Raw genomic sequence first — 19,807 nt, 5'->3', positions numbered from 1 at the left:
AAATTAAGAAACAGTCATTTGAGAATATATTGATAGCTTGTTAGTCAAAGTAATTAAACAGAAATTTTAAGGAAAAAAAATTATGACTTTTTTACCTTCTTCTCCTTCAAATTGAATCTCAAAGTTTTTGCACCAATCAGCCGTACGAAAGCTTTTCGTTGCATTGTATGACTACATAGAAACAGACATTTATAAAAAATATTCTGGATCACACTAACTTCAAAATTTCAAATTATAAGAATTTCAATTCAAATTATAAACACATTTTCTTCAATTCTTTGGTGAATAGGTAAAAATAAAGAAAGCACTAGATCTGCTCTTTCGTAATTAATGGTTGGCAGTAATAATTTATTTTAATCATTCTTTAAAATTCAAAAAGAAAGAAAAAAAAAAAGAAAAAAAAGGAGAAATGCATTTTACTTTAAAGCAGGGGAGAATTAGCGTTAATACTAGAAAAATTGGAATTTCCATCCCTCTTAGAAATACCGGAGCAGCCAAAAAGACCGCTATTGTAGAAATACATGATGCAGCTGTAAATGTACATTTATTTTTTGATTAAAACAAGTACTATAAGAACTAGGGTTGCCAGTAATGAAATATTGTCCTATGGGGGTTTGGGGGGGGGGGGAAGGGAGGAACCCCAATCTCATCAAAAAATATTATGTTTATATATTTTTTCAAATTTATATTGTGTATTATTCATTGATTTCAAAATTTTGGAATTTAAGCTGTTTCATGACAACCAAGTGATACCCCCTACTATTCAGGGGTTCCGATAAGGCAAAACAAGGCAGGGTTACTAGGGATACCAAACTTTTCATATATAACAAAATCAGTAAAACACAAGAAATAGGGTACGTGAATTGCTTTGAGTTTTTAAAGACTCAAATGACCTGAATCTATAGGGTTTTGCCACCTTCCCCTACCCCAACCCCAGCTGGAGGTCGAGATTTTGCTTTAAGCTGATATTCAATTTACTAGCAGAAAGAACACTAGATGTTATCACTGCAATTTTGTTGCTTTTGTTTTCAAGTTGTGCAATAGGCAAACCATTTTAACACTTCACTCATAATGGGAATTAACATCATGAGACTGAAATATTAGTCCTTTTTAAACAAATTCCCATTTTATAAAGGTTCAAAAAAAAAAAAAAAAAAAAAAAAAAAAAACTTCAATCACTGAATAGACTATATTTTGATTTTGTTTGAGACAGGTTTCCGTGCAAAATACAGTGTGCATCTTAAACAGGTTTCACTGCATAATGATGTCAAAATAGTTGTATTGTATACATGTAAAAGCTTATACATATGCGCACAAATATATTCAGTTACACTTGTTTTACGCTAATTTTTATAAAGCCGTTTTATTGTGCACAGAATACTCAATGGATGGTGCTTAATATAATTTTTGTATTCAGCATTTCTGGCTGTGTGTGTGGTCACGTATGAGGAAAAACTCAAAGAAAACACTGTTTATGAGTATGGTCACGTGTGATTTTATTCATATATGAATATATATTCAAAAGTCTATATATCTTTAGTTTAAATTATTTTGATCAGAAATTAAACAAGATATATTTTCACGCTGCCTCGTAGGAAAACTCAGAAGTATTTACAAAACGGCGGGACCAAAAGCGATCAAGCGATAGAAATGGAACAATAATTTTATATCACAAAATGCCTGGCATAGTCATCATAAAGAGAGAGGTGTGATTGGTTGGGGGTAGCTCCAACCAGATGTGAACAATAATATAGAAAATAATGGCTCTGTCCGATAAAATACAAAATTCAAGGTTATTGTCCAATAAAACAAGGCACCTGAGTTTACTGTACAACTTTCACTCTCCCTCCCCCACCTTTTGGCACATCAGCCTGGGGCTGTAAAATGCATGGGCAAAAATAAAATGTGATTCACCTCCTTGTGGGTGTGCCCTCATAAACTCTGGCACCTTTGTGTTCTATTTACCACCAAGTATTTGTACAATAAAAAATAGATTATTTAAATGCATTCTACCTCCTCTTTTACAATATCTACAAACTAAATATGGATCCTCCATTTTAAAACAATAATTCAACCACGTTATAGTTTTAAAAAAAATTTAAAACTTTCAACTTACGCTTTCTAAAATTTTGTCCCTGTTGATCTTGACCACTAGTTTGTCATGAAATCGCTTCTGGTGGTGCTTCCGCACTTCATGATGGAAGAAGTCTTGTTTATCTGAAAATGTTTCTGAACCACCTTCAATGAAAAAATACATATATATACGATTTAAATATTATTAATCACAGCATTAAATATCATTTTGATTATTGATAATTTTTTTCTCACCACTGTCATTTTCTGCACACAAGGGCTGATTAGACCAGAACTTACAATTTATTGCCGATTCTGAATGGCAGGCTTGTTTTTCTAGAGGTTCTTGTTTCGAGACGTTGGTGCACTAACCCTTTGATGGGGGACTCCCTATGGTAGAGATTTTTTCTGCGGTCATGCCACCGTTTTTGTTGTACCCCTGTGTCAGGAAAGTTTTCTGACAAGGATGAACCGGGTATTAAACTTGCGACACCTCTAAACATCTTTTGGTACTTTAGGTGAGTATCTTATCAACCTGGGTAACCACGCCCCCATTAAATATCACTCTAGAAATCAAAAAGATAATTTAAGTTACTACAAGTAAAAAAAGTGTCTAAGTTAGATACCTACAGCTTTATAAAAACAGTCCAAGTTAGAGAGGTGTACGTAAGATGTAGTAGAACTACGCTTTGTGAGCATAATGTGTTTCCTAAACATACTCTTAATCTGAAACATTCGCATATTGAATCAAACTTCCCCATAAGAAATAATGAACACTAAAATGGTTCCACAACCACCTTTCTCACACAATCCTTTTCAAAGATAAAGTGTAGGTTGATTTGTTTCATATTACAGCATTTTAGTTATCTCATATTTAAAGCTCGAATATTTTCGAGACTTGCATTAACAGACAACAACAGGGCAACCACTACTGGGGAGGACAGGGCTCTGGTGGCTTGGGCACCGGAATCAGAAGGGGGCTACTGCTTCCCTGTTCAAAATTACAGAGAGGAGAGCCAAAAATTAACACTGACCCAGGAGGACAGAAAATTTTTGTTTCTAGTTGTAACCCTGCACAACAAGAGGACGAGACAGTCTTTCGTGTGTGTGTGGGCATATGATATAAATTGTAGTCCCACAATCAGCGACATCTTAACAAATGGGGTTTATTTAAATTTAAGGGATCATAAAACAATTGAAGTTTTTAATTAACATGTATATGCATACAATATATATATTTTACATTTAGTTTCACGATTAAATTATAAAATGAGCCCAGAAAAGTGTTTTGGCTCACCTCTGAGCTCGTCAAGACAGCAAGAGAAAGCAAAAGAGCAATTTTCAAGTCGTCATCATGTAAAATCCAACAGATAATAAAAATATGTAATATTTACCAATGTTTCTCAACAAAAACTGAGTAAAAACTGCAGCAATAATATCAATATTCTTTGATTGTAGCTTCACTGCTGACTGACACCCATCTCTTATAATCAATGTTGTGTCTTGATGATTCGTTGCAGCATTTGGCAAGAACTCCAACTATTAACATATTAATAAAAATTCATGAGCTGAAATATATTAAACAAAAATAAATCTCTAAAAACAACAAAACAATTAAATACATTATTTATTTTAATGAATGGTCTTTAGTGAAAATTGATTCATGTCATATCCTATATTTGATTATTTAACAGTATGTATCAAGATCTTAGGGGAACCATTCAAGTATTAAGTAAACAACAAAGGAATGGGTTTTTTTTCTGTGCTTACTTTCGATTATAAATGAGAGGGAGGAGTTTGAATAACAGTTGAACCTTATTTATACATCACTCAGCTATATGAAGTTGACTTCGTCACAATTGGTTCCTATGCATTTTAATGTTATAATAATTCATTTACTTGACACAAAACCTTATTTATTCAACTTTTTAACTTTTACTTGAACTCCAAATACTAAAAAAAAGTCATTTACATTCATCAAGTGAGCGCAATTTTTGTAGACAATAAAAATGAGTTGCTGAAACAGTTCTTGTATATTATCACTGCAAAGCTATAAATTTTTGGGAGACTGTTGACACATATGAAAATAGCCATTGATGACCATTCAGAAGGACTCTTATGTGATCTACCTTGCAGCTTGATTCTGGAAATGTGCAGATGCGGTGAGCCCCAAAGAAACAGGGTTTAATTGCTTGAAAGACGGCCACACTTCATTTAGAATTTTTTCTCAAAATGTTTTTAGTGTTAGCCCCAGAGGGTGGGAAAGTTCATTGTAAGCACTTGGAAGGTACCAATGTGCCAATAAGGGGGCGCGGTAGCCCAGGTTGATAAGATACTCGCCTAAAGTACCAAAGGATGTTTAGAGGTGTCGCGAGTTCGATACCCGGTTCGTCCTTGTCAGAAAACTATCCTGACACAGGGGTACAACAGAAACGTTGGTCATACCACAACATACAGTCATAAAACCACGAGACAATCTCTCCACAAAAAGTCACGCCACAGAGAGGAACAGGCCTACAACATTAAAAATTATAAAATAATTACACTTCATCCATAATTAGAAAAAAATTGATGGCAGCACTACACATAACAAGCATTACACAAAAACAAACTTCACGTCAGGTTCACCACACATATACCCACATTCCAACATGTACTAATTTGTTAGAAGTTCCGCAGAGGAATATGGATGAGGTGCATGTCTGGTTCAATAATAATAATAATAGTCATAACACATAATTTTAGCACAGCAACGGTTTCTATTTTGAACCGAAACTTAATGATAAGTAATAAAAGGTTAATAATAGGATATTTAATGATATAATAATAAGTTAAAGTCTCTAACCTTTGTTGATGGACACACTCGAAAAGTCACCAAAGTAGTCCCCCACCAGCGGCGATAAAAAAGCCGCATTTGATTTTCTATAACAAGTTGCTGAAAAAAATATTTAATTTTTATGGTAATGAGAAGATACAACATAAAAGAAACATGATAAAAGTAAACCTAGAATGAAAACCAAAACATAATATCAACAATAAAACATTAGCGAAAAACATTATCTAGGATGAAACCTTTCTTGGCATCCGTCATGATAGTCAGAGTTTTTGGGTCTCCTCCAAATATGACCATTTTAGATCAGAAAATTTTTGCCCCTATGAAAACAGAACCTATATTGTTCTGAAATCACTTTTTTAAATGTCACTTATGTGGGTATGTTCTATATTTAATGAATTTTACAAATTTTGGCAATAAATGATAAAAATGCTTATGGGAAATTTCTTTCCCAAAAATAGGAACACGATAAATTATAATTATACGAGGTTTGTTTCTTTAACCCTTCAACCGTCGAAGACGCGCTGATGTGTCATGAAAATTCTTTTGAAAACAGGCAAGGACGTGTTGACGCGACCAAAAAATTCTCTCGAAAACGGGCGAGGATGTGTCAACGCGTCCTGGTCAGAGCAGTGCCTTCCCCTAGCTGCTTTGTCTGAGACTTGTCACCTATGCTGTTTGCGATCTCCTCCCTCTGCATTCAGTAATGCTGATCTCATTGTAGGAAGCTCTTCACTGGCATATAATACAGCAAGCAGACGTGAATAAAGGACACTGTGATCTCTATTATGTACTGTAGTTATTTTGAATAACAAAATCTCTCTGTACGTGTATGGGTGTGTTATTTGGGAGCATGATTATAACTGTGTGTTTGAGAAAACTTGTTCCTTGTACTTTTTTGTATAATATACCCAAAGAACTTCGGAAACATCGTAATATAATTGATTGCACTTGTTAAATACAATAATAGTTCTGACAAGTTGAAATTTTTAAACTTTTAAAATTAACATTCTTTAGAAATTTCATTAATATCAAGATTTGTTTCGCTAAAATTAACATTTCTTGAATAATTGTAATAACATGTATTTTAATATTTCTTTGATAATATTTCTTAAATCATTCTTGAGAGTTCGAGAATCATTTAAGAATTCACTAAATAGGTAATTCAGTCAGCGCTGCAGCCAAAAAATCGGCCAGCCAGACAACATGAATTTTGGCAGCCTCTGGTCCGTCACATCTTACTTGTTTCATCTTCCCCTCAGGTCCGTAATTAGCATTTTTCTCCGGGGAGGTGGGTGCACTATGATGATCAATTAGCAAAAAAAAATGTTTTTTACATTACGCGTTGTGGGAAAAAAAATATTTTCTTTTTAATTTTTTTACCTTAAAAATTGTCTCCCTTTTCAATCCCGCTTTTGGCCTGAACCCACTTTTTTTGTGTTGAAAATTATGACTTTTTCCAGAAAAATGGCTGATATCATAAAACCCTTGATATTCAATTTCTAAATCACTGCAAATTTTTCACCTTTATATACTGTAGTTTTTTAAAAATCGATGTAGTTTCATTACGTATGATGTTCTGATCGTATAAAACAATTCTTCCTTGATTTATACTTAATATATTCTACTATGTCAGCATTAATCCTGTGATTATGTTTGAATATCAGAAACATGTAACTTTTCATAGAAAACCATGCAACTCGTGGTAATGTAAGTTGCCGTATTACTCTATCATTATAGAAATTACACAATTGCATTATAATTTATAATATTATGAGGTAATAAATATAATGGGAGGGGAGATGTTGCAGCTTGTTATAAAAAAAAAAAAATAGTAATGTGCTCTCTCAGTTTTTATCTTTCATGAAGGAAATTAAGAGAGGGCTCCAGTTGCTCCAGCCTAGTTACCCGCCTGCACAATAAGTTATTTTAGTGTAAACCACACCTTTTTAAGACAATTTTTGATTTGTTATTAATTTGATATTTATTCTTTAGAAGTGCAGTCGTTGCGTGACGTCATTTTGTACACGATAGGATAATGAAATTCAAACAAATCCTTGAACAAAAGAAGTTTCTACAAACTATATTTCTGTAATTTTTCATGATTCACTGTAGTTTCATATTTTGTGATGGAAATCCGTAGAAACTATGGAAATTTCATAGTAGTTGGGAAGTATGCTTATAACTAGGGCTAGGATTTTCATGACCTAAAAACTGATAGAAAATGCTCTATAAAAAATGAATATACCCAGACAGACCGAAAATTTGACTTATGAAGTAAAAAATAATATGAAAAATTTATATATTTTTCTATTACAGTAACATTAATTTTAACAAAATAATATGAGAATGAATAATATTGAGATGCAATTAATTAATATTGCACAACACTGTATATAAAACAATGTTTTATGTAAAATTATCTGTAATTTTCTTTCCAGTGTGGAAAGAAAATTGCGGATTCCAAGAATAATTTGGATAATCGCAATTCTTTTAAATTGGGAAAAGTTTTGTACAGACGTATTTGTAGGTGACTAGCCGTGTATTGACAGAGAAAATGTCAGATAGGTGTGTAGCTAACAGCCATACCATGCTGAAAACACTGGTTCTCGTCTGATCACCGAAGGTAAGCAGCATCGGGTGCGGTTAGTACTTGGGAGGGTGACCACCTGGGAACACCGTGTGTTGTTGGCATCACTTCAGGCCCGAGTGGCATGGTGGTAAGATGCTCGTCAACCATCGTGAAGGTTGTTGTCAGGGTCCCGGGTTCGAACCCAAGGGAGGATATAGATAAGATATTTCCCCAAACGAACTCGAGGCGACCACCGATAGACAGCACCTTCACTTCCAACCCATCTCACTAATGGCAGTAAATTGCAATATAGCGATATGGCCAGAGTTGGTGTTTGGTGAAGTAGATAGGTGTGTACCTCTGTAATAGATAAACCGTTTCACAGAAATTTTTGAAAACTTTGTAAATAACACCCCCCCCCTCCCAAGTACATACCAAATTCTTCTATTGATTGGCTTATCCATAAGTCTATACAACATGGATTGAAAGTAAATGGAATTTTCTTATCCGTTGATCTGAGAGCTGTGTGTTTGTTGTCAGCAGCAAAGAGGAAAAACATTCTTTCATTATTATTATAGACGCATTTTACAATATAGTTTAGTGTGCTACAAAGCTGAGTTGAAAATACCTTTACTAGGGTTTGGTGTGCGAGTTTTCTACCTTTTTGAGACCATGTCCCAGTGTAATTAAAACAAACAAAGTCAGGGTTCTAAACCTTTTCTGTTTCACAGATCCTTTGTGCCAATAAAGTAAAGGTGGCGATATAACACTGTGAATATGAATGATATACAAAGGCCACCAGTACAGTATACAGCCAATGGCGGTCTTTGGACAGTGCGACCAAATTATAAGAGGTGTTGAAACAAATTGAAATATTAGATGTACATCAGTAAAAAATAACCTTTTTGGTTTTTTTTTTTTAAATTACCGTACAAAATAATGTATACATGTAAAATGATTAAAGATGGGGGAAAAAATTAAAAGTTTGAATAAATATTCAGTTTATTTTTTAGAAAAAGAATCTGTGAGCGGTACACCTATATATATATTACTGCCAAAGTCCGATTTGCGACAGTGCCGGCCAAGTCTCTGTCAGGGCCGTCATTTTAACTTTTTCTGGGGGGGAGGGGGGCAAAGAACATGTACTCAATATGTGTGTGAGTGTATATATATATGTATGTATACCATTTTTTGTGTATTTTCAAAAGCCCCCCCTCCCCCGAGACCCCCCCCCCCCCAAATGCCGGGCCTGGCCAAAATCCGTCTGAATTGCAGAAATGATTCGGGCTTGGACTGGTTATTTCGCAAAGTGGCCGGAGATCCCTGGTCAATGCTTGATGTGCTGATGTAAGACGGTCCGGTAGGAGCCAAATTCATTCTTTTTCAAATATCAACGTGTGGTACATAGTTATCTATATTGGATTAGTTCCATGCGATGAGAGAAAAAAAAGTGAAATTTTAGAGAAACTATAAAAATGATGGGATCCGGAAATTTCGTCCCTGATTTTTCTCCCCTAGAACGTTTCTTCCCATCACATTTGGTACCTGGTACGTTTCGCACCTGATACTTCACCTGCCCTGAACGCATGAGTGACCATATGTGTAACCGTAATAATGACCAAGTGAATTATCGGATGAGTAGCCAAGCAGGTGACCATATGAGTGACCGCAATAATGACCGTGAGTGACAAGTGAGTGATCACATGAATGACCAAGTGGGTGGCCTAATTATTGACAGAGTGAGTGTCTGCAAAGATAAGATGACCCCCCCTCTTCATCCCCCCTTATATGTCGGAGGCAAAGATTCTGTGAATCAAAAATGATCATATAAACATATAGTTTTTTTCTGCTAAAAATTTTGGAGACCTCAAATTACCTCATCATGACTGTGGTTTTATGGGTTGCCACGACTAACGTGGACATAATTACATGGTCCCCACAAGGGGTGGTCTGACAAGGCTCCAGCCCTGGGGTCCGGGATGATTTTAATAATTTTTTTTCACGCCATAAATTCATCATAAAGAAGCTTGTGAAAGTCTGGTTGGGGGCCCCGTAAAAGATCCCAGCCTATGGGCTCTGCGTCAGGATAAGGGGGTCATGCATAATTATCATGGAAAAATACGCCAACTGGACGATTGTTCCGAATCATGTCTTTTGTTGACCAGGGATCACCGGCCACTTTGTGAACTGGAAAGCCAAATTCCAAATTTCGGACACTGACCAGGTAAATATTTAACGTAATTGGCCAATTTCTGGCTTTGGTAGTAACATACATACAGTATAAACCATTTCGGTCGTGATAAAGCACACACACACACACACTCTTGAGCTCTTTTCGTTTACCCCTCAAGGAGATATTGGATAGCTTTCTTTTTCTTTTATTTTTCTGTGAAAAATAAAAAGAATAAAGGAAATCTCCTTCCATCAGAAAAAGACGAATTCTGTAGATATTTTCTGTCCTGTAATTCCACCACTTTTTTAGAAAAGGGTTTTGGTGTGTGTGTGTGTCCCACCTCTGCATTCTAAGCTGTTATCAGTCTGATAACAGTAATGTCAGTCTGAATGCAATCCCATCAATAGCCTACTTTGGATGAAGGAGAAGAAACTTGTTTGTTGAGGGATGTCAAGCTGTGTTCTCTTATGATACCCGAATAATCCTCTTACCAACGCGTTTAGTATTCGGGTTTGTCCTATCAAGTTTTTCCTACGAAATATCATTTATTCGTTTTGAAGGGTTTAAATAAGTTATATTTGTGTAGTTTTTTTATTTCATACCATTTTACACAGTTAAAGATGGCAAATGAGAAAGATATTGATCCTGAATTGCTGTCCAGTTCCGAAAGCGATTGCTCTTTTCATCGCTCTCAGAATCAGAGGATGAAATCGTCAGTGCAAGAGACTGGTGCCGGCTAAGCGTTGTAAATCCAACACCTCCACCTTCTTGATTTCCTTTGACCAGTACCCCTGGTGTTTGGGTTCCTCTATATAATGTTTCCAACCCGCTGGACTATTTTCATCTTTTTTTTGACGAGCAGATAGTTGGGAATATTGTAAAATGAACAAATCAGTTTGCTACAGAATACATTGAGAAAACTGACGTCACTCCTAAATCAAGAATTACCAGCTGGAACGCTAATAATCAGGAAATGGAAAAGTTTTTTTCATTACTAATGCTCCAAAGGATAGTGAAAAAACCAGAGGAATCACGCATGTGGTCTCAAAGGCCCATATTGAGTACGCCTCTGGTTGGCAACATCATGTCTCACAGAAGATATAGTCTACTGATGAAGTTTTTGCATTTTGGGAATGACGACGACTCTGAAGATACCAGTTTCCAGCCCAAATTGAGGAAAATTTGGTAATTTGCTGAATCCATGAGGGAAAAATTAACGTCAATCTATGCACCCGAACGCGACATCAGTATTGACAAAAGTCTTTTGTCTTACAAAGGGAGACTTAGTTGGAAGCAATTTATTGAATCAAAAAGAGCGAAGTTTGGGCTGAAAAGTTTTCAGCTGTGTGAATCTAGCAGTGGATACATTTCAAACTTTAAGATCTATATCGGCAAAGATACCTTCGGAAAAATGGAGAAAGGACTCTCTACTGAAAGTGTACTTTTTTTTAGTTGAAGATCTCCTAGACAAGGGGTACTGTTTAGCCGTGGACAATTTCTACTGCTCACCTGAGCTTGCAGAAATTATGATTTCACGAAAAACTGATATTATCGGAACCATACGCCCAACAAGAAAACTTTTACCGAAAGGATTTCAGGCGGAACGTTTGAAAAAAAGGTGAGATTGTCGCTTTCCAAAAAGGAAAAATGTGTGCCATGAAGTGGCAGGACAAAAGAACAGTTTGCCTTTTGAGCACTTTTCATAACTGTGAGATGAAAGTTGCCTCATCAAAGGGAAAAATTCAAAACAAACCACTCGCAGTGACGGATTACAACAACAAAATGGGAGGAGTTGATAAGGCAGATCAATACTTGTCTTATTATCCTGTGACCAGAAGCAGGCAGCGAAAATATTATAAAAAACTCTTTCGTCACATCCTCAACCAAGCAGTTTGGAAATCATTTGTATTGTACAAGAAAAATGGAGGTGAGTATAAACATTTGGAATTTCGCTTGGAATTGATAGAACGTTTGGTAGAAGAAAATTGTGAAATTATTCGTAAAGACATTGAACAAAACAGGTCGCACAAGCATCACTTTCGCCTAACTGGTCGGCATTTTCCCGAAATCATTCCTCAGAGGGAAAACCAGAAGAAATCTACCATGCGAAAATGTGTTGTTTGCTATACAAAAACGAATGAAAATGGGAAGAGGTGCAGAAGAGAATCGAGGTAGTATTGCGCAGAATGCAACGTAGGAGTTTGCGTAGCCCCTTGTTTCAAAATATTCCATACAGAGGAATATTATTGATTTCTTGTAATTTATGCCGTATTTACTTTTTATCATGTTCCGATTTTTTTATAGCGTATTGAAGTTTTTATTCTTCTTACTATTTGCATTAATGTATTGTACTATATATTTTTGTTTATTTTTATTTTTCAAACTTCCCTGGAAAAACAAGTTAAATATTCATAAAAATAAGTGAACAAAATTTAATGAAAAATTGTTATCATTATTTAGATTTTTTTTTAAGAAATTATTTCAATGAATTTCACTGTAGTGAAATATAAAATAGAATATCGTGGATATTGATATACACAATTGATCTTGAACAATATTGAACTGTTGGTCCGTGATCGACAAAAATCTCTTCCCGCTCCGTGAAACATTTCATCCAATTCATGTAGTCGCTACATAATTTTCGATTTAAAAGTTTGAGAATTCAACTTTAAATACTTAGTACTGGTATATTAGTTTTTACTCCTATTTTGACCGCCAGCAGAACTGCAAATTATTTCTTCCATTAGTTTATTTGTCGCAGGTGCCCAAATTATTCCTGCCTATTACTTTTATACTTTTTATCTATCCGTAAAATTATTTTACATATTTATTTTCGGTCGCCCCACAAATTATATCTCCCACTTGTTCTTTTTTTTTCTTTTAGCTAACACAGTAAAAACTGTATTGAATAAAATGAGATTATGCTTATATTTTAAACATGTATTGTCCTCATTAACGAATTGTACTTGTGAGAAAAGAAATATTTTTCTCCTTTTTTCTTCAAAGTTGTACACGAATAGGTACTCCTTTCTGTGTAAGCTCTTTTCCCCACAAAATACTTTCATTCGCACTGAGCCAGCACTCCCTAAACGAAGACCCCTCCCTCCTCTGTTCTTTATGGGAGGTGTTGATTGAACTCTTGATTCTTGAGTCCTGATAACAGGTAACTTTTAACAATGGCAAAAATGAACCGGTACTGTATTTTTATTTTTTTAAGACGATCGATACACGTGTGAATTCTTCACGTATTCAAACTTTGGACCAAAATGGGTAAACGATATACCCAATGTTTTGTACTAAAGATATTTTGCCTAATAGGGTGGAAACGCATAATAATAATCTTTGTTTTTGTTAATTTCGGTAATAAGCGTTGAAGCAGCAGATTCGTTTCATTGAAATCATTTTCTATTGAATCTTCTTCATATTCACTGTATATAAACGAAAAATTCAGTCAGGTTACAGGAGGGGTTCTCAACCGGTGCTCCGCGGAGTCCCAAGGTCTCCGTGTGCACCTTCCGGGGCTCCATGACTACTCGAGGAAAATAATATAAATCAATAAATTTGATAGATAAATAAATAAAAGAGGGCCACAAGGTTCTGCCATATTATATACAGAAAAAAGACTATTTGAGTAACACAGGGCTCCGCCATAGAAATTATATATTGGATAGCGCTCCGCGAGGTTCTCAAAAGGTTGAGAACCGCTGGGTTATAGCAACGTGTTTTTTTTTTGTTTTAACGTTTTAACCGTCACAAAATTCAATAACTAACGAATGTATACCAGGGTGAACAATCCATTCACAGGACAAATAAGCGAAACGAATACCGTTCGCGAGCTCTACCCCTCTCCCTCACACCTACACACATAAACAACGGTAGCGTATAGCATTCTCAAAGTGTGCTTCGCGATGAGCTCGTAATTTTTGTGCCTATTTATGCACTTTCAGGTGGCTCTTTAAAAAGTGAAAAAATAAAGTATCTACTAAATTAGTGATGAGCAAACTACGGCCCACCACAATATTCAAAATAATAGGATATAAATTTTCAATTTCAAGTGTTTTACAAAAATTCATTCCAGGGGTTGTTCCCTTTTTTGCGTGTGGAAAATATAGTTGTGAGAATTTTAATAGAAATTGACTCAAAAACTTTACACATGCAAAATAATGAAATATAATTATTTGTTTTTTCACAGTTGCAAAGAACAAACCATTGCCTCTCATTTAGAATAAAACCGCGGGAGTCTTCAAAGTCTACAACGCATTCCGCTACTTCAATTTAAGCGTAAAATTCCAATTATGAATCTATGTCCGAATATGTCCGGCCTACCAAAATTTTTCCTTTGTGTTTTTTGGACCGCTCCTGAAAAAGCTTGCTTAGCATTATACTAAATTATTCTGGGCAGCTGCAGGTGAACCATGAATTTCGGGCACGAGTGACAAAAATTTGAAAACCCACTGTCTTCAAAAAATGTCTGAGAACAAAACAAACTTGAGAAAGGAGCAAATGCTAAAAAAATAAAACTTACGTTAAATCAATCGAGTCAAAAAAACTGCAAGAAACGTTCGAATTATTCTATTAGCTCATTTCAAATATAATCATATCGTAACTATTGTTCAATAAAATATATATTTTTTAAACTAAAATTTCTCACTGAAAAGGAAGCAGTGACGAAGAAGATGAGGGCTTTCAGTTTTGCATTGTGATCAACGGGTAAAAGCATTACTGTTGAATTATTTACAGTAATAATTGAAATATAGCTTAAATTCTATTAAACGATTTAATCAGGTGTTTTACCAAATGTGTTAGTGGCGAAACAATTGCACTTTTGTTGAATAAAAACCATAATTGGTGTTATTCAGCGATGATATTCAGGAGTAACCAACACTTACCATAGAGATCAAATACCATAAAGCAGTGGCGCTCAAACTTCTGTCACTCGCAGTTCCCTTGCTGTACTCGTGGTTCATTGGTGGCTCCCGGGAAGAGTTTAGTAGATATTATGCATTCATAAAAGAACCCCTTCAAAACATTCATTGGCACACATATTGATACTTCCATCTCGTCGCAATGCCCCTGAAAAAGGTTACAGATGCCCAGGAGCGACGGCGCAAAACTTTGAGAAACTCTGGCATAAAGGCCTTACTTGGTCACTCACTTGGTCATTATTACGGTCACTCACTTGGTCATTATTACGGTCACTCACTTGGTCATTATTACGGTCACTCACTTGGTCATTATTACGGTCACTCACTTTATCACTCATACAGTGAACCACACAGTCACTCACTTGGAAACTCGAATAAGCACTCACTCTGTCACTCATTCGGTTATCCATATGGTCAATCAATCAGTAACTCCCTTGGACACTCATACCGTCACTCACCTGGCCACTCATACAATCATTCATAGGTCAATCACACGGTCACTCCTACAGTCACTCGGTTAGTCACTTGGACTTGTTCACTTATACAACTACTACACCACACATGTACCTCGTACATATTCCTCTGCGGAACCTCTAACGAATTGGTACATGCGGGAATGTGTGTGTACGTGTAGTGAAACCTGACGTGAAGTTTGTTTCTGTGTAATGCTTGTTATGTGTAGTGCTGCCATCTGCCACCAGTTTTTCTAACTATGAGTGAAGTGTAATGATTGAATAATTAATTGTTGTAGTGTTCACTTATACAGTGAATCACTCAGTCACTCACTTTGGAACTCGTACAAGCAATCGCTCGGTCACTCACTTTGGAACTCGTACAAGCAATCGCTCGGTCACTCACTTTGGAACTCGTACAAGCAATCACTTGGTCACTCATACAGTAAATCACTCTGTCACTCACTTGGTCACCCATGCAGTAAATCACTCGGTCACTCACTTGGTCACTCATACAGTAAATCACTCAGTCACTCATACAGTAAATCACTCAGTCCCTCATGTGGTCAATCACTTTGTCACTCATTCAATCACTCGCTTGGATACTCAAACCACCTCTCACTTGGTCACTCATATGGTCAATCACTCACTTGGACACACATACGATTACTAATTCATACAGTCAATTCCACACTCACTGTCGCTCACGTGGTCAGTCATTCTGTCACTCACTTAGTCATTTGTACGGTCACTAACCCACTCCTAACGTCGATTTCACACTCACTTAGTCAGTCACTCATACAGTCATGCGTTCAGGGCAGGTTAAATATTAGGTGCGAAATTTCCAGGGGTGAAATGTGACAGGGACGAAACATTCCAGGGGAGAAATTTCTGGATCCCCTTGTGGAGACCATGCTTCTGGTTCCTTTAGGAATTTTATACTACCGATTGAACATTAATCAATATCCTGAGGTAAAAATGTTCATAAAAATTTATTAGAATCATCGAAGCTTTAGTACTATAAAAAAAAATATTGGATTGGCCATGAGACGTAGAATTGGCCTCTAACTGGAGCTAAAAATTACAGGTAAAAGTTAAATAAAGCCCCGCTCTACCATGGGAAATTACAGCTAGTATTTATACATTTTTACATACGAATGTGCGTATCAGATATATCCATACAGTGATACATAATTTAATTATTGTTAATCGATGTTATACGAATATCAAATCATAGCAGATTTTGATGCTATGATATTACTTTAATTTTTATAACCAATATAAATGGGAATCATTTTGTGTGAAGTCAAAAAACAGGTGGAAATAAAGATTTTCACTGATGCAGGGGTGGGAAGTGACAAAGTCCATTTCGGAGCAGCAAAATTCAGGATTCGGAGCAGTTTTGGAGCAGCAAATTGAGGATTCTGAGCAGTTTTGGAGCAACAAAATATAGGATTCGGAGCAGATATTTTTAAATTGGAGCAGCGAAATTAATAATATTTTCGTTAACCCTCACCCCTTTTCAAAATAAAACAACTGCACTGTCTTTTGTTATCAAACATCTTTTCATCAGCTTGTTTTTTGTTTTTGGTGTTTCAGGCTTTTGACACCTTGTGTGAAAGAGTGGCTGTGATAAAATTTTTCGCACCATTCTATTTAAGATGGTTTTTGCTTACTCAGGGCACTATTTGCTGTCTGGAACAGCAGCCCTTCAAATGGGCTAAACATTTTCTAGTCTTTATAGATATTATAAATTTTTCTATATCAAGTTTTCAATTTTTTTATACTCAGAAAGTAATTGTTGCAAAATGGGAGAGAATTTCGGAAGAATCAACACGATGGTTGGCGATTCAGCACTCATTATTTGGCGAGATTAGCGATCTGACACTCGTTATTTGGCAATTTAACGCTTGTTATTCAGCAAAGTTTCTAAATTAGCAATCATAATTCGGCGGACATGCTCTTTTCACTCGCGGAATATTTTTTTCATGAAACATCGGGATTTGACGCAATGACGATCAACTACAGTAATTTCTGCTGCTTCCAGTGGAGACTTTTTTTTTTTGAAAACGGAAACTGACTCGCATTTGCGCTTTAAAGCTGAAAGATCATTGCAAACCATCCTCAGTTGCACGATCACGGATATTATTGAGGTTTTGCGATGGAAAGCCCGATGATGGGCCGATAGTTTAAATACGGCGATGGTTGAAGTACAGTGGAATAAAACAATCTCTTTTCGTAAAGAATCATTTCGCGGCAAGCAGGTTTTGACGCAAAAACTTGACGTCAATTTTTTGAAAAAATTGACAACAAAAATTGTAAAATTTTTTGACGTCCTTTCCGAAATTCCGGGCATACTGAAGCAAAATTCGCTATTTGGCGCAGAAAAATACGAAAATGCCATATTGGAGCAGGATGGCGCAAGATGTTAATTTTGGCGCAGTGCGGAGCAATTGGCGCAGAGTTCCCACCCCTGCTGATGGTAAACTTATTTCCTGAATTTCATAGACCTTAGAAAAACCTTTATCATAGATACTCAGTAAGGCTATTATCCATGAACTTACAAAAGACCTATTCATACCTTTGATATTATTGTTGCGGTGGGAGGAATCCTATCAGTGAAAATCCGGCACCCTACTGTTGACAGGTGGGGGAAGGCATCGTCTTGCCTCAGTAGGCCCTGCCGTTTTTCGAAGGATTTTAGTGAAAAGGTGCGTCCGTTTTAAAAGGATTTTTGTGAATATGCGTAACTGCCGAAGGGTTAATGTTGCAGAAGCCTTTATTACGACTTACGAAAAGTATAATACGTAAAAAGAGTATTGTGGTGTAAATGCAGCAGATTAAGATTTCTAAAAACTGTAGAATAAAAATGACTATGACTAAAAAAATTAAATATTTTTTACGGAATTGAAAATAAATGCTAAATGCCTGTTGTATAATCATCAATTCACTAATTTGCACCATCATTTATGAGTGAGTAAAACAATGCAGTCTATTAAAAATTAGGGGAAACTTTCTTTTTTAAATGAAGAAAAAATATATAAAATAAAACAGTTGAAAGTAGTTATGAACTAGTTATTTTAAGAACTAAGAAATTAAAAAATGACGTACCTTTGGTGTAATACGGCAATACAGTGCCTGCTCCTGCTTATCAATATTTTTCTGATTTTGAAAAATCACTTGGCAGTTATACTCAGCTGATTTCTTTGCAACATGCTTTTGTACTGTGGCAGATCCTGTTTCTGTAATAATTATGGAAAAAGAATTGGCTTATGAAACATTTGATCATTTTTTTCACAATGTGTTAATTTTCTTCACATGAGGGCTAATTAGACAGGGACCTACAATTTATTGCTGATTCCAAACAACAGCTCTTTTATGTTTATGAAACAGGGTGATGAGAAGAATACGATCATTTATCTTGAATTTTGTCTTGTTATTGAAAATTAAAGGACCTGAGATGAGAGTCTGGTGTTTCTCAGTCTCTCATTTTCACTAAAAAAAACAAACAAACAAAAAAAACCAGTCTACTACCATAAGGTATTTCACTATAACTTTATTCATGGTTTATATACAAACACATACCTTCAAAATAACTTAAGAAAACCTGAGATGGGAACTGAAATTATTTTTTTTCCTTGAGTAGGAAGTTTTGAATTAACTGCATAAATCCAAATATTCATGAAAACAGTTTCATGCACCAATGGAATAATATGCTTCTGCTGAGATTGGTCTACTACTATGGTTATGTAAATGTTAGATGGTTTCTCTCTTGTATAAAAGTCAGCTGAGAGTCAGTGTCAATTCAGAGAGGTTTATTGTATAAACTTGACTGAAATTATAATACAACCCACCTTGTCAAGGGTTAAAGCAATAAAATTTTCATACAGAAAATAAATCAGTATGCTGGTACCAAAGAAAAGATATTTCATCATCAGGCAATTAAAACAAATGGAATTTCTTCCATTTTAAGACTGTGCATTTTATTATGTTATGGGGGAAAAAATCAAAAAATAGTGGCTGAACAGAAAAGCATAAATGAAATGAATCAATCAACGGGCTAATATGAGAATGGCTTGTTCACCCCAGGTCACAAAATTTGTTGGGGAAAATACTGATTTTAAATACTTGCTTTTTTTGTTTGATTTGTTCTGTATCAACAAGCATGAAAAAAAGGGAAATTCAAACTACACAGGGTGAACATGCCCTGTTCGGCTAAACAAAAAGGGGTGATAGATGAGGCCAAGCAGAATTTTTTCTGCTCTTTCCGAATAGGTACTTAGTTTGCATGTATGTAGCTCCTTCAAAAATTTCAAAAACTCTGTTTTTTTTCAGACATGACACAATTTTCTTCCATAATCGATTATCCACCATAACTCAAAAATGGTTTGAGATAGGAAGGGTTGGTAGGGTGTATTATGTTCCACTTGGGCCTGTTTATCAGCCCTCCCCCGGGTTGACACACACACCTCTTTATTATACAAAAACCTATCTAAAACGGAAAATAATTTTAATATTCTGGTGTGTATTATGACCAGAGCCAAAAATCAATATATCAAACCCTATGATATTATCCTAAGATTAGAATGATATCAATCACCTGAGATATTGCTATTCTGATTACTTTGATTGTTAGAGCTGCCATAGCCAGGGTTGGTCTGATTTTGCCCAACCCGAAAAAACCCAATGAAAACTACACCTGAAAACTGCATTTAATCGCAAACAATATACTTTCTAATGATGTTATTGCATTGTCATTCTCTATCTCAAAAGAAATAC

General features: G+C 35.6%; 1 protein-coding gene and 1 pseudogene across 4 annotated transcripts in view; one reads left to right on the top strand and one right to left on the bottom strand.

Annotated features, from left to right (window-relative positions):
- Positions 1–19,807, bottom strand: part of LOC149065239 (apoptosis-resistant E3 ubiquitin protein ligase 1) — a 93,597-nt gene that overhangs the window by 29,718 nt on the left and 44,072 nt on the right. For all 4 annotated transcript variants that reach the window (XM_089254227.1, XM_089254226.1, XM_089254224.1 and 1 more), the window contains exons 9-13: positions 18,140–18,270; positions 4,919–5,008; positions 3,468–3,612; positions 2,117–2,238; positions 96–171 (exon numbers count right to left, since the gene is read on the bottom strand). In XM_089254227.1, the coding sequence (XP_089110353.1) occupies positions 96–171; positions 2,117–2,238; positions 3,468–3,612; positions 4,919–5,008; positions 18,140–18,270 (564 nt within the window). The remainder of the gene's footprint in view (positions 1–95; positions 172–2,116; positions 2,239–3,467; positions 3,613–4,918; positions 5,009–18,139; positions 18,271–19,807) is intronic.
- Positions 7,482–7,600, top strand: LOC149065240 (5S ribosomal RNA; annotated as a pseudogene).

Source organism: Pholcus phalangioides, unplaced genomic scaffold (genome assembly GCF_987345545.1).
Source record: "Pholcus phalangioides strain wild (caught in Gottingen) unplaced genomic scaffold, Ppha-v1.0 ptg000040l_1, whole genome shotgun sequence".
NCBI lineage: Eukaryota > Metazoa > Arthropoda > Arachnida > Araneae > Pholcidae > Pholcus > Pholcus phalangioides.
This window is presented reverse-complemented; position numbering and strand designations above follow the sequence as displayed.